General features: G+C 49.1%; 3 protein-coding genes across 5 annotated transcripts in view; 1 reads left to right on the forward strand and 2 right to left on the reverse strand.

Annotated features, from left to right (window-relative positions):
- SHOC2 (SHOC2 leucine rich repeat scaffold protein) overlaps positions 1-232 on the reverse strand; it is a 66,571-nt gene extending 66,339 nt beyond the window's left edge. Inside the window, exon 1 of one of the 3 annotated variants that reach the window (XM_051618500.1) lies at positions 178-232. The gene's annotated coding sequence lies outside the window, so the exon portion shown is untranslated. The other 2 variants (XM_051618498.1, XM_051618499.1) reach the window with 2 other exon arrangements.
- Positions 233-9,156: 8,924 nt separating this feature from the next.
- LOC127383588 (cuticle collagen 40-like) lies at positions 9,157-12,722 on the reverse strand. The gene is made up of 3 exons (XM_051616734.1): positions 12,201-12,722; positions 9,690-9,848; positions 9,157-9,556 (listed from the first exon to the last, which is right to left on the reverse strand). Exons 1-2 carry the CDS (start codon positions 12,720-12,722, stop codon positions 9,714-9,716), a joined length of 657 nt encoding a protein of 218 aa, XP_051472694.1. The 3' UTR covers positions 9,157-9,556; positions 9,690-9,713.
- On the forward strand, positions 12,664-13,132 carry BBIP1 (BBSome interacting protein 1). The gene is made up of 2 exons (XM_051617675.1): positions 12,664-12,766; positions 12,855-13,132. The coding sequence occupies exons 1-2, from the start codon at positions 12,721-12,723 to the stop codon at positions 13,025-13,027; spliced, it is 219 nt and encodes a 72-aa protein (XP_051473635.1). The 5' UTR covers positions 12,664-12,720; the 3' UTR covers positions 13,028-13,132.
- The last annotated feature ends 365 nt before the right edge of the window (positions 13,133-13,497 follow it).

The raw sequence follows: 13,497 nt of genomic DNA on the forward strand, positions 1-13,497 counted from the left end.
CGCTGCCGCCGGGCCCACCCCGCCCGCTGTCAGCCGCCGCCTCCGCGCGCCCCGCCGCCGCCCCCCGGCCCGCCGCCCCGAGCCCCGCCGCCCCGTACCGTACGGCTCCGCCATCCTCCCGCGGCGCGCCCGGACCCCCCTCCCCGCCCGCCCTCGCCGGCCACCGTCTCTGCGCACCGAGCCGTCACGGGACTCCCCGCCCACAGACCTCCCGCGGCAGCGCGGGGCGGGCCCGCCGAGGCGCGGGGACACCGACCGCTTCCAGGTTACGGCGCCGCCGCCATCTTGGCGGCGGGCGGAAGGGGCCGGGTTGCCCGTGGCGACGGCGGGGCGAGGGGGCGGCCGCCCGGGCCCTGCCCGGCCCTGCGGCGGCAGCGGCCTCCCGGGGGGGCGAGCGGCAGCGAGGCGTGCCCAGGGCGGGCTCCCTGCCGCCCGGCCCGGCCTCCCGTGAGCCCCGCGGGGCCTGCCCGCGGCCCGGGCCGCCTCTCCTTGCCCCCCGCGGCGGCTGGCGGGCAGGGCGGGTAGCCCGGCAGCCCGGGCGGGTAGCCCGGCAGCCCGGGCGGGTAGCCCGGCAGCCCGGGCGGGTAGCCCGGCAGCCCGGGCGGGTAGCCCGGCAGCCCGGGCGGGTAGCCCGGCCTTCCGTCGTGTCAGCGCTGGGACGCTGAGGGGGAACTTGTGTCAGGATTTCCCCGAGTTAGGGTGGCAGCCCGTGGCTCCTGACTGCAGCTTGTTCAAGTCGTAGGAGAAACAGGAACCGTTTGCCTGCCAGGCAGCTCTCTAACCCCAGAGTTTGTCCCCCAGGACAGACATGGACAGAAATTCTAATGACGTGTTCTCAACAAGTCGCTTTTCTCAGCGCTGTACAAGCATCACTCTTGCTGCAGGTCACCTTAGCGACTGAGACATGGCAAAAGAGATGCGCTGGAGCGCTATGACATTGCCATGTTTCCTTCTTCTACGGAATCGGGACCATCCTCAGGCAGCACATGCTCTTGCCTCGCACCAATGCGCTGACTTTCCTTCCTGTAGGAGGTATCACAAGCTAAGAATGACAAAGCTGGCCTTGCAAGGAATTTGTGGGAGCTGGAAAAGGTGGCAATAGCCATTCAGAAGGTGGCAACCATACCTCTTGGGTAGACAAATGCCACCAGGTGTGACAGAGCATCTGCGACCAGTCATCGTTTGATTTCAGACGAGATTTAAAATCAAGTTAATTCACAGCTTGTTATAAGGGATCCTTTTAGATTTTTAATGTTAAATTCTCAGGCAGTTGCAATCAGTTCCCCTTTCAAGCTTGGGTGGATTCTGCACTGCAGTAGTAGCTCAACTTTCTCATTTCTGAAACACATTAAAGCTAATGGGAGTCCACTAATTGATCTCCGTACTTGGTGGTCTGGATTGGTCCCAGTGGCTCACGTTCAAAAGGAAAAGCAGCCACTTTAGCAGAGTCAAAACCATTAGTAAATCTGGGAGCCGTTTCCTACATCAGACAGTCACATCTAAGTATCTGCTATTTCCATCACATTTTACATCTTTTGGCAACCATGGAAGCTAGTTCCAGTGTGACAAAGCTATTTGCATCCAATTATCTGGGTTCTGCCAGTTTGCTTTGTATGATTCTTTGGCAAACCAGACAGTGGTTGCAGACTTTTTTACTAATAAATGCTGGACAGCTTTAAAAACAGAATTGGCTTTTTGGCCTAATGGGTCACAGGGCAGAAACCAGGTGAAATTTCCTAGTGACAATATCTCTTACAATGACTCGTTGTTTATTTATTGCTATTACTCAGTAAAACGTTCAGTGGGGACAGTGCACTGATCTCTTACAAGACATGTGAATAGAGGTTTTGCCCTGAGGCTGAAATAATTTTTTTCCTTTGTAGCTTATTTGAACACACAAAGATGTCTACATATAACTACATCTTCTGTATTAAAGACCACAGCATATATTCACCATGCTTAGGGAGGATGTGAACGTTTTGTTGACTGTGTACTGTACATTTCTCAGGCTATTTGTCTGAAAAGTACCACTGCCCAGTTGATTTAGCATTGGAGAAGCATTTACAAAGGATACATGCTACATGCCTCTGGTTCTGTTAGAGACTTTAGTTGTTTCTACTCTGCATTCAAAAATATTATTTGAAATCTAAAAAAAAAAAAAAGGTTCTGTTATAGTAAATAAATATATATATATATATATGCTCTTTTAATGATGAACATAAAACTGAAAAGCTGATATAAAGCAGAGCAGGACAATTGTCACCAGACAAGGAGTCAGCCAAGAAATTTACAATCATAACTCCACCCTTCTGCTGCAATTCTTTAAATATGACATATGAGATTAGACTGATACCAGGGTAATTCTTGTGCCAACAATCAGAACTAACAGACCTTTTTGCAAAGGCAGAATTCATACACACAAGGTTTGTTTTCAATCTGCACTAATGGAGTGATTAATTTTATACCCTCCTACTGGATGCTGGAGAGCTCTTCTCTAACCTACTCGCAGCCTCCACCAGCACTGTTTGTCTCCAAATCTTCATCAACACAGACCTGTCCCAGTGTAGAAAGTGAGTGTAAGTCACAATCCTTTGCAGCATTAGTTAAGGGTCTCAGGAGACTGTGCTGACAGGCCCGTACTTTGAACCTTGTGGTATTGCAGCTGAGTACCTCTCCTTAAATAGACCCACAGACAGTAATTCAGAGGTTCCTCAGTCTCCACTGCCCCAGAAAACCTGTGGAACTGTGTGAAGATCTTGAATTACTGCCATTCACACTGAAATGAACAGGAAAGGAAATATAACTAATGAGCATGTCCTAACATACGTACTTACAGATTCTGAATTAAGGTTCCACTGGGCAATTTCATTTGGACAATGCCTAACTTTTAAATGCTCACCTTTGCAACCTTCATAATGTTCCTTGAACACCTGTAGCATTTCTTGTGTTCCTGAAAAGGACACAGGTGCGTGCAGCATCACAGCACCTCCATGGGTCGTCAGCCGTGCTGGTACCTTTGTATGCCCAACACAAGTCTCTGCTCCTGTTCCTCAAAGAGAAACAGAGCAACAGCAGACTGTTATCTTCCATCTAAACCAGCAGTGGAAGGGGATGAGTGTTGGAATTTGGATCATTCAGTGGATTCATAAGGCCATTCCTAAGACTATTTAGTATTTACACAGTTGTTTCAAGCATTTTTCTACAAAGCAGTGTGGTTTATTAGGACCTAGCTCTTACACAATGAAGTAAAATAAAGGAATTAATTAGTTAAGCTTGCTTAAGCTGACCACAAGATCAAGGTAGCAACATCAGAATCATCTTTGACTCAATTCAGATACCTCTGCTATAACAGCTCCACTTGCCTTTTCTTAATTTAGTGGTTGCGAGACTAATGAATTGACCATTTCTCTCTTGGTCATGTGGCCCTTTCACTACCTCATCCCAACTGTAAAACTTTTGTCATCTAACTACAAGAAATCCATCTCTCCTCACCCAGGCAGGCAGCTGTTGCCATCTCATCCAAGGACACTCAATTCTAGTCATTTCTGCACTGTGGGCTGGGGCAGACAGCACAGGAGGCAAATTCTTTGCCTGGCTCAGACAAAGTCAAGGCCAGCCTCAGTGAAGCTTTTTTCCATTTCCAGCTCTGGAAGTCAGGATGTCCCAGCAAAGCGCATCCTGTTGTGCCCCTTTCCACCTGCATGCCCCCCTGCTCTGTCCTTGTGGGGCTGTCTCCCATAGCTGGTACTCTATTCCCTTCCCCTCTGCCTGTGACTGACCTCCACACTTTCAGACATCTATTACCTGTTCCTTCCCCAGGTTGCCTCTCTTTTCTTAACCTCCAGCAGAGCTTCCAACTTTGGTTCACCACACTAGGTTCTAGTTCAGTCTCTTGTCTTGTTCTTCATCTCACTGCCTATTCCCCCGACATTCCTGTCTCTTTCTTTTAGTCTCCTTGTACTGACAAACTGGATTCTGCTGTGTCTTCTGTCCCTCTCCTACTGCCAGTTCCTTGCCAGCCAGTCTCAGCATAAGACTCCTCTAATTCCCAGTTTCACTTTCTTTGTGAATCTCAGTCTCCCTCTGTTGGGTTTCAAACCTCTGAATTCCGAGTCCTAGGTTTTATCTTCCTCTCAGAGAATCATAGAATGTATTGGGTTGGAAGGGACCTATAAGGGTCCAACTCCCCTGTCCTGTTCCCTTCCCTTCTTTTCAATCATCAGTTTACCAGAAGTTTGGATTCAGTCTCTTAGCCAAGGGTTGCAATGGGTTTAGTTGTTATGAGGGAGAGACTCATGTTTTGAAGGCTGATGGCACAAAAAAAGCCCATTTCATTTTGTGAGCATCCCACCCATCACAGAAACAGCATATGCCTTCAGCACTGCTTTTCTCTCTCCCCCTTGGATGCACTGCCTTTATAATAAGAAAACAAAAACTGGGAAGGCTGGAAGAGTTGGCCTATCTCAGGAGCTGAAGATGAGAGAGGAAGGGTGCTAGGCACCCTTCCTGGAGGTTGCACACAGACATTCAGAGCCTTTCTCAATGTCTAGAAGCTCATACTCCAGCAGAGTCCCTGGCAAGAGGATCTGTCACCTTGAAAACAGAGACAGCCCCACCAGTGTGAAAGCTGCTGCTTGATGTGAGAAGCTGTTGCAATCCAAAGGATACAAAGAAGGGGAACCTCAAAATGTGCTTCTCTGTTGAAGGATTACAGTACAGCAAGATGTTGCTATATTTACTATCTGTTCCTTTTATGCGTTCAGAGTCGGGTCTGGTTACTTGAATGACAAGAAATTGTTTTTGCTCTTTCCTCCAGTTGGTTCCACAAAGCAAACGTATGATAAAAGGACAGAGTTTGATTAAGGTACCCATGTTCTCAAAACCAAGCAGAATGACTTAGGGTTGTAAAACTATCATGTAATAAAAAATTCTGGTCCTGTCAGCTTCAACTTTCAACTCATTAGTCACCAATCTGTATCTGTCAGACTGTTAGCAATTTTTAAAACAGACTTCCTAGGTCTTGCAGGAGCTCTTTCAGGTGTACAGACAAGACATATCAGCACTGAAACAGCACATTCAGAATGCCATGCATTCAATTATTTTCTCTTGTTTACTTGCATGCACACAAACTTTTTCAAGTATCCCAGCTGCCCCAGGGCCAGCAGTTCTTCAGTTTACTTAGTGCAAGGGAAATCCAGCAGGCTATCAAGCAAGCTCATCTTTAGTTATACAAACAGAGAATCAACCAGTTCAAGTAATTTATCGTTCAAAGTCAACACTACAAACAACAGAAACAAGCAAGAGTTTTTTCATTCACAACAGACAATGTATTTTTTTTAGGGTAGATATTCTAGGCAGGATAGTATCAACTGCTGGAAACTCCTACTTTTCTCTGCAGTGAAAGACAAGGCAAATTAAAGGCTTGAGTTGTCTGTACTTTAAAAGGGGAGAAAGGCTGGAAGGAAAAACTCAGTTAAACTGAAACTGATGCTTATTATTCCCTCCCCAGGTGGGCCATCCCTAAAGAAACCAACCTTTCTTGACTTCATTTCATTCTTCAGGTACTTGCAAACCCACTTCTGATATCTCAGGGTAACTCAAAAGGACAGAGCAAGATCCAGTGGGACATTCTATGCACTGCTGGAAAAGATTCTCTTAGCTTGGGTCTGCAGCACCAGAATTTCAGAAGGCAGTATGCCTGTCAAGGACTAACCATGCCGAGGACTAACATAACTCCCACAACTAAGGCGCAAGAGGGGACAGGCATTCACAAAAGCTGGTTTAGATCTATAGAGGTTAAGCTTCCTCTGTAGCCAATAAGATAAGCCTGTGCTTCGGCACTCTGAATCATATTCTGAAGAAATCACTTTTTCCATTGACCTCATGCAGACCCTGGGGAGTTGAGCTTTCCAAGGGAAAAGCCACTTCCTCCCCATGAAAGTGCATTCAAGCCTGAGTGGCCGTGGGTACACCAGCGTTCCACACGCCGCACATCGCTGTTGGACGCCAATGCTGCGTGAGCACTGTCGATCTGCATGCCTGCAGGTGGTACAAGACATCTCCTACCATTGTACCTGTTTCACTTGGCTCTCATGTCAGCCTTCTAGAACTGGCTGGCACTGATAATTTGGTACTGTGTGGCTTAGATTTTATTAACACTACATGTCATTTCATGCCTTCAAAGGTCCCTGAAGATTTAGTACCGGGCTGACTGGTATGGCACGGTATGTAGGAATACAAGTATAGCCCAAGTTTTTCTCTGCTGAACTTCATACAAGGGCATATCCTGCCTGTATCTGCATAAAAGGGGGAGCAGGCTTCCACTTCCCCAGTGTCCTCTCTGATCTTCCAGTCCTCAACAGCCTCAACAGGGTAGCAATGTAGCCTGTGCTTCAAAGAGAGGGTCTGAAGACAACCAGCTCTGTACTGTTACCATTTTTTGCTGATAAAGGTGTGAAGCTGAAGGAAGGAGGCTCCCTCAGCAGCCAGGAAAGGGGAAAGGTCTCTGGGAGTGGTGGCCCCAGGAAGGCAGAACAATTTTTTTACAAGTTTTTCTTAAGATTACTGTAAACAACTCAACTGTGTACTAAAAGTGACTGGGAGTGGCAGCACATCCATGCTGAGCTGTGTAAAAAAGCCAGCTGCCCCATGCCCAGGCAAGTATCATTGCCAGCAGGTTAACCAAGGCCACAAGCAGAAGCAGTTTTACTCAGGATTATATCTTGTCACTGCTGCAAGCTCCACTGTCTGAAATGTGGAAGAAGATGAAGATCAGGTGAACAGGAGAGTCCCCAGGAAAACAACCAATCAATCTGCATTCACATTCTCATAAAGAGGAAAAAAAAAAAAAACTTTAAAAGTAATTTGGGAAGGGAAAATTGAGTTGGAATAAAATATTCGCCTGTTGGTCTTAATAGCTGCAGCTCTGCTATCTATTTTCTTTGCCTCTTTCAGCCTGTCAGCAGGGATTGAGTGTTCTCATGGAGCCAGGGATGGATTTCCTGAACGGTGACAAATCGCAGTAAAGCCTGAAGTCAATTCCACAGTGATATTATACAAATTGCTCTTTTCGGCAGCAAAGAGATGGATGAAAAAAACACAACAAATCAGAAAATAGTATGAAATCAGTAATCTTGCAGTTCAGTTACAGGAAGTGAAAGGAATAACCCCAACAATGATGCTGAGTCAGTCAGGGAACCAGGTGTTACGAAGAGTAGACTGGTAAAGGAAAATTTCAGCTGAGGATTTCTGAAAAACCAGGAAACCTGAAAACTGTATCATTCAGGTCCAGAATGATCTTCCAAAAGGACATAAAATAAACTCCTTCTGCTCAGAGCCATGAAAACTAGAGCAGAGTGGGCACAAGCCACCCTAATATTTATTCCTCTTGTGGTAGCACACAGGAACCTTCACCTTGTGTGTGGGTGCTGTACAAAAAGTGTCCTGATTCAGACTGAAAGCTAAATGTGAGACCAGAAAAATGCATTTGTTACAGAGACAGAGAGCACGAGGAAAGAAAAGCAGTCAGCATGCTGCCAAGTTTTTTTTTATAGGCCATACGGACAAGGAGAGAGTTGGAGAGAGCTCTGAAAGATGTTTTTTTTTCAACAGGCATTAATAAGGGGTTGGTTGTAAGGCTGGGAGATGAAGCACAGAGAGGTTTGAAACGGTAACGAGTAAGCAGTGGAACTGGTCATCACAAACTGATCTTAGGAAAGAGCCAACATCCCGGTAATAATCTTAAACAGATCAACAGGGATGGGCTAGGGAAAGATGGGTCTTGAAGAGGCAGGCATGTGACACACTACAGAAGAGAGTTAGTAGGCAGGAAAGAAGTGACAAAGGGACAGGCTAGGAACAGTCCTGCATTGTGAGGACGAGGGCATGGTTATTCAAGAGTTTTCTTTCCCTCTCTTGTTTCTCAGAGGGAGGAGCCGTGTTTCAAGGGAGAATACAATCATTTGACTGTGTTAAGAGATTATGGTCTGACTTTACCATGTGTTAAAATATTGATTCTCTTCCTAACATATGCTTTTGATACTGACATTCTCTTTGTCTATATAGAAGACTGACTTCTGCATACAAAAGCTGGGACTTCGTACTAGGATTCAGTGATGCTGGGTAAATACAAAGTGACGTAAGTAAGGCACAAGTCTCAGATTTTTTCCACTCAATTAAATGAAGATAGCAAGAGAGACACTGAGCAGTGAGTGGTGGTGAGAAGCTGGAATAATTAAACAATAATATGACAGACGGTGCATTTACGGGCAATTACAGCATGCCTCTGCTGGCACTTTAAGGCACAAAGCCAAAGACTTAAGCGATTCAAACCACACAAGTAGAGCAGAAACCTCCTAGAAATGCCAGTTTAGAGCATCTGGCTTGAGAGCCCGAAATGGAACTTACACATAGCAATAAAACAGGCAGTCAGGCCTCTGCATTTACTGGCCGTTACTGCTAGAGATAGAGCAGGAAAAACAGCCCATCAAAAAGCTGTTTCTCTGTCCCTTGGATAATACATTTCCAGGCACTTTTACACATGTAGCAGTGAAAGACAAATCTTCAGACTAAGGACATCTCATCCTCACCCTGTATATGCAGCTTGAGGATACCACTGCATCAGGCAACAACAAATTGAAAGTAAGTCTATTCAGAAAGCTCAACTGAAAGAAATCACTAATCTGGCAGCTCCCTTTGAAAAACAAGGACTGGGTTAAACATCAAGCTATCAAGCTTCAGGCTCTGAAGGCATTTGTGATTCCCTCAAGGAGTCATACAAGGCTTTCTGTTCCCTGCCTTTCCCCATACACTAAACCCAAACCACCTTCCTCCTGCTGTCTCCAAAGAAGATGGGCTCTGTATCCCATTGTACCACTCAGCAGTTTAAGGGGACAATTGCATGAAATCTGCAGGTGTATTTTTTAAAGCTTTGGCATACATTATTCAACACACATCACAGTCATGCTGGTACACTACATTTCTGATGTCATCAGCACAAAGAGAGGTGAAACAAGCTCTAGACTTTTAGAACAGAAGAAACGAGAGAAGGATCCACCTGGAAAGCAAACACCGATCAGGTGTTGTCAAAAGCTTCTTAAGCTGTCTACAAAGTATTTACTTAAAAACAGAATGGAAAATCACCTTCAAGATGCGTAATTCTCACAAAAGTGGCTTTATTTTTTAAACACCCCATATCTGGAGCTACACAATTAAATGGGTCTCTCAACCAGATTCTTGTTTTTAAAGTAAAGACCTGATTCCAGACTTTCTTGTTGTATGGAAAAAATTGGGAATATGAGCTTGAAGACCACAACAAGCAGAATGAAAATAAAAAGCATTTTAAAAGTACAAGGACAAAAACCAAGCCTTATAAACAAATGGGACTGGCAATATTGCTTCACCTAAATGCTTTTTTCTTCCCTTAGTAGGAGATGTTTCTCAAGACTTAAAGTAAATGTTGTTTTGTATCTGCAGGGCTTTCAGCAAGTGGCTGCCACATTACGAAATTCTGGATTCCAGCAACGAACATCCCTGCTGTCTGCTGCACTCTGAATATCTGGGAGGAGGAAGAGGAAAACAAGCTTATCATTTATAAAATTATTGCTGGTTTTGTGGTTGTGAGGCTTTCTCAGTGCACAAGAATAACTTGTTTGTGACATTAGAAAAATAAGGATATGCATTGTCCTCACCATGGATACCACTCTCACCCTTTCTCAGATAACTTTGGGTTTCATCCGCAGGGCACCTCTCAGGACCTCAGGAAGCTGCATGGCATGGGCGCACAGCTTGAGATCTGGGCAGCACGACACCGTGCACGACGACAGCCTTGTGCTGACGTTCCCAGCCATCTGGGATAGAACCAAGACAAGAGAGACTCAGCACAATCCCACTGCAAGTGCATGATGCTTTTCCCAGATTGAAAGGGCCCGTCTGCCAAAGTACTTCAGCTTTCTAGCTATTTCTGGCAGCTGGAAGGACCGCAAGAGAAATGAGTGTGTGTTAGAGCACATGTCGACCCCAGAGGCAAAAAAAATAGCAAAAAATGGGGTATAACTACGCTTTCTGTAGCAGAAAAAGAAATCAAGTCCCTCATCCGTAATTGGAAAAGTCGCATCTTCTCTTGTTGTTCCTCTTCCAGTAAAGGGAATTATGTCCTCTGTGCCACACTTTCCCCTCCTGTCAACCATGGCAAATGTCACTCTACTGAAGAAGTACTCCCCTTACTCAAAGCTATACCCATTCCTGTTTTTAAGGCACTTTGAAAAGTACAATGTTAAGCTGCAGACAATGCCCATGACTCTCTCCTCTCTTATTAAGTCCTTCCAGTCCACAGGGTGGTAACTGGTTCTTTCCCAAAGGAAAGAGGTGCTTTAAAAGCAGACTTACTAGAGACTGTGAAAAACAGTCTCCACAATCTTGCCTGTCCCAGTGCTATCAGCTTTCTAGGTGGGCTGCCAACTTGGCATTTGACTAGCTAAGAAAATTGATTTAGCACAGGATGCCAGATTCCACTTCTCAGTCACTAAAATGCTCAAGTAGCAAACTGAGTTGACCATTGTTTCTTATCACCAAGCAAACAAACCCTGTTGGCAGGAAAATGGCTTTGGAAAGTGATTCCCTACATGACTGAGATGGGCTCTGGTTGCTATAAAGGCCCTCACATAATGCAGGACTCCAGGTGGCAATCGGCACTCTGAGGGACACTGTCAAAAAACCCAGCCTGAGATTTGATTTCAGTGTCTTGCTTTCAGTTCATCTTTGGTTGCTCTGCAGGCCATGATTGTTACCAGAAATAACTATTGGTTTCACAGTGAAAGATTTTCAGTCATAACCGGCTTTCTCTTACACTAAGTTTTAGCCGTAACGAAGATGTTAACTGGATCACTAGTTGGGCTTTTTAAAATAAATAAACAAGGCAACAAACAACTACCAAATTACTGATCTGCAAATTGCATGTCCTGTTTTACATGCCCTGTTCTACACGTATCCAGTCTTCATAAATCAGTCCCTGGTCCCTTCCTTTCTAATCAGTAGGAAATATTAACTGGCACACGGACTAGCACATCAGACAAAAGAGGCAGCTTTTCCCACTGAAATCAGTGGGAATGCTTCTGTGCACTTCAAAGGGCAAAGAAGGATGTCCCAAACAAGAACACTGATTTTATAGCCTCATCAGTGCCAGTCTTCTGACCTGAAAGTGGAATATGTGAATCACAACAGAAACGGCCCCACTTACGCGCTGCCCTGGACCAAACCACAAGTGTTATCTTTGGCCAACTCCACAAAAGGCAGGAAGCAGGAGACCCACGCTCACCCTCCACAGGTCCTCTGCTGGCCTCCAACCCAACGAGCAGGCGAGACCTCCAGAGAGGTGGAAGGGGGCTACCTGAGGGATCACTGGTTTCCTCCTCTAGGTTGCCTTAGAGGAAAAAGGAAATAGTACTGGAACAATGCAGACAGAGGCTTTAAATAACCATCAGAGACGTTCTGCTAACTAGAAATTAAAGGTTTCATCATGGGTCTTCCAGCAAACCAGAGCCTTGGAACCCACAGCCAACCGGCCCAGAGGCTGGTGCCGCAGTGAGCGGAGGGGAGCACACAGCCAGCTGCATCCAGGCAGGGCGGGTGAGAACGTTAGCAAAAATTGTTTTCTCCCACATTCTGTTCTTCCACGGCCAGTCCCTGCGCAGCAGTGAGAAGTGAGCTCTCAACGCCAGAGCACTCAAGGGAGCGGTCATGGCCTGCTGGTTAGCAGGATTACCAGCCTTAACCAGCAACCCCTGAGCAAACGCCAAGGCAGGCGACGTGTACAGGGCACCTGGGCAGGCTCGTTAGCAAAAGCTAAAATTACCACACGTCCCGTAGGTGGGCTGGTGCCGGGGCACGGCACAGACGCAGGCCCGGCCCGGGGACCCGTCCCGCCCAGCCCGGGGCAGAGCGCGGGCACCTGCCGCGGGGCCCGGGGAGAGCCGGGCGCACCTGCCGATCCAGTTTAACCGCTTTTAAGCCCTCAGCGTTTAGAAAGGCACCGGCTTTTACTGCTGTTGATATGTTAAGCAGCAGCGTGATTCACATCGTGAATCCCGAGGCGCTGCCTGGGAAGGAAAACCGGGACGCGCAAGCCCCGGCCGAACCCGGCTGTCGGACCGCGTCTGCCGGGCGTTTTAATGAGAAAAAGGAAACAAATCAGAAAAGCGAACCAAAAGGCGCAAAGCTCGGGTTTGGCGGGGCGCGGTCCCGGCGCGGCGGGAGCCGGGCAGCCAGCGCGGAGGGCAGGCCGGGGCAGGCCGCGGGGCGGGCAGGCCCGCGCAGGCTTCACGGCGCAGCCCGGCCGAGGAGCCCCGCCTGCCAAGGGTGAGCCCGGGCTGAGCCGGGCAACCGGCCTCCGCGTCCTGCTGCCCGCGCAGGACGCCGCCCTGCCCTGCCCGTCCCTGCGGCGGCTGGCGGGAAGCTGCAGCCCAGCCACACTGCCGGGACGGCCCTGGGGGAGCCGCGCCCGGGGCGCACCCGGAGGGCTGCTCCGACGCCGCAGCTCCAGCTCCCCCCGCGGCTCCTTTCGCCCCTCCCGAAGGACTACATTTCCCAGCACGCACCGGGGCAGCGAGGCGCGCTGGCAGGCGCGGCGCGGCGCAGTGCACGCCGGAGACTGTAGTTTTCCTCTCGGCGGGCCCGCCTTCCCCCGCCGCACACAGCGCCTGCGCGCCGCCGGCGGGAGCCGCCATGCCGGAGGGGAAGGCCGCGTTCAGGGAGGTGCTCCCCAAGCAAGGTACCGGCGGCGGGCGCGCCCCGGCAGCCTGCCCGGCCCGGCCCGGCCCGCCCCGCTGCTCACATACGGCGCTTTTCTCCCCTCGCAGGGCAGCTGTCGGTGGAGGACACGGCCGCCATGGTTCTGTGCAAACCCAAGGTGCTGCCCCTCAAATCGGTGTCCCTGGAGAAGCTGGAGAAGCTGCAGCGGGCCGCGGTGGAGGCGGCACGACCCCCCGAGGGGGCAGCGCCGAGCGAGGGGGCTCCGCCGTCCCGGCCGTAGGCGCGGGGAGGGGCGGGGGGGCCGCGGCCGCGACGCGCAGGTACCGCTCTGTATCGGAGGCTGCGGATTAAAGGCTGACCGAAAACGCTGGCGGTGCTGCCGGGCTGGGAGGCTTCTTTTCTGCTTTTTCTTGTAGCAGTTCCATTCAACGGAACGTTCATGCCTTCAGGGCGACGTTTTGACGCGATCTCCAGGCTTGCCACGCGGGACGGGTAGAACCCCGGCAGCCGCGGCTCCGGGGCCAGGCCGGTTAGGAAACGCGCCGGTCCGACAGCCGCTTACCGGGCTCGCGTGTCCCCCGGAGCAGGTCGTGTTCATGGCCCCCTAAGGGCTGTTCCCACCCGAAACCTTGACACCGGAGGGCAGCAGGCAGGGCTCCACCGAGCTGCTATCAGGGAGTCTTCTCTAGATCCATCCTGTTCTTGAGGAAGGCTCAGCCAAGCTGCTCTGCCCAGACATCTTCAGAGTAT

This window comes from Apus apus, chromosome 4, assembly GCF_020740795.1.
Source record: "Apus apus isolate bApuApu2 chromosome 4, bApuApu2.pri.cur, whole genome shotgun sequence".
Classification (NCBI taxonomy): domain Eukaryota; kingdom Metazoa; phylum Chordata; class Aves; order Apodiformes; family Apodidae; genus Apus; species Apus apus.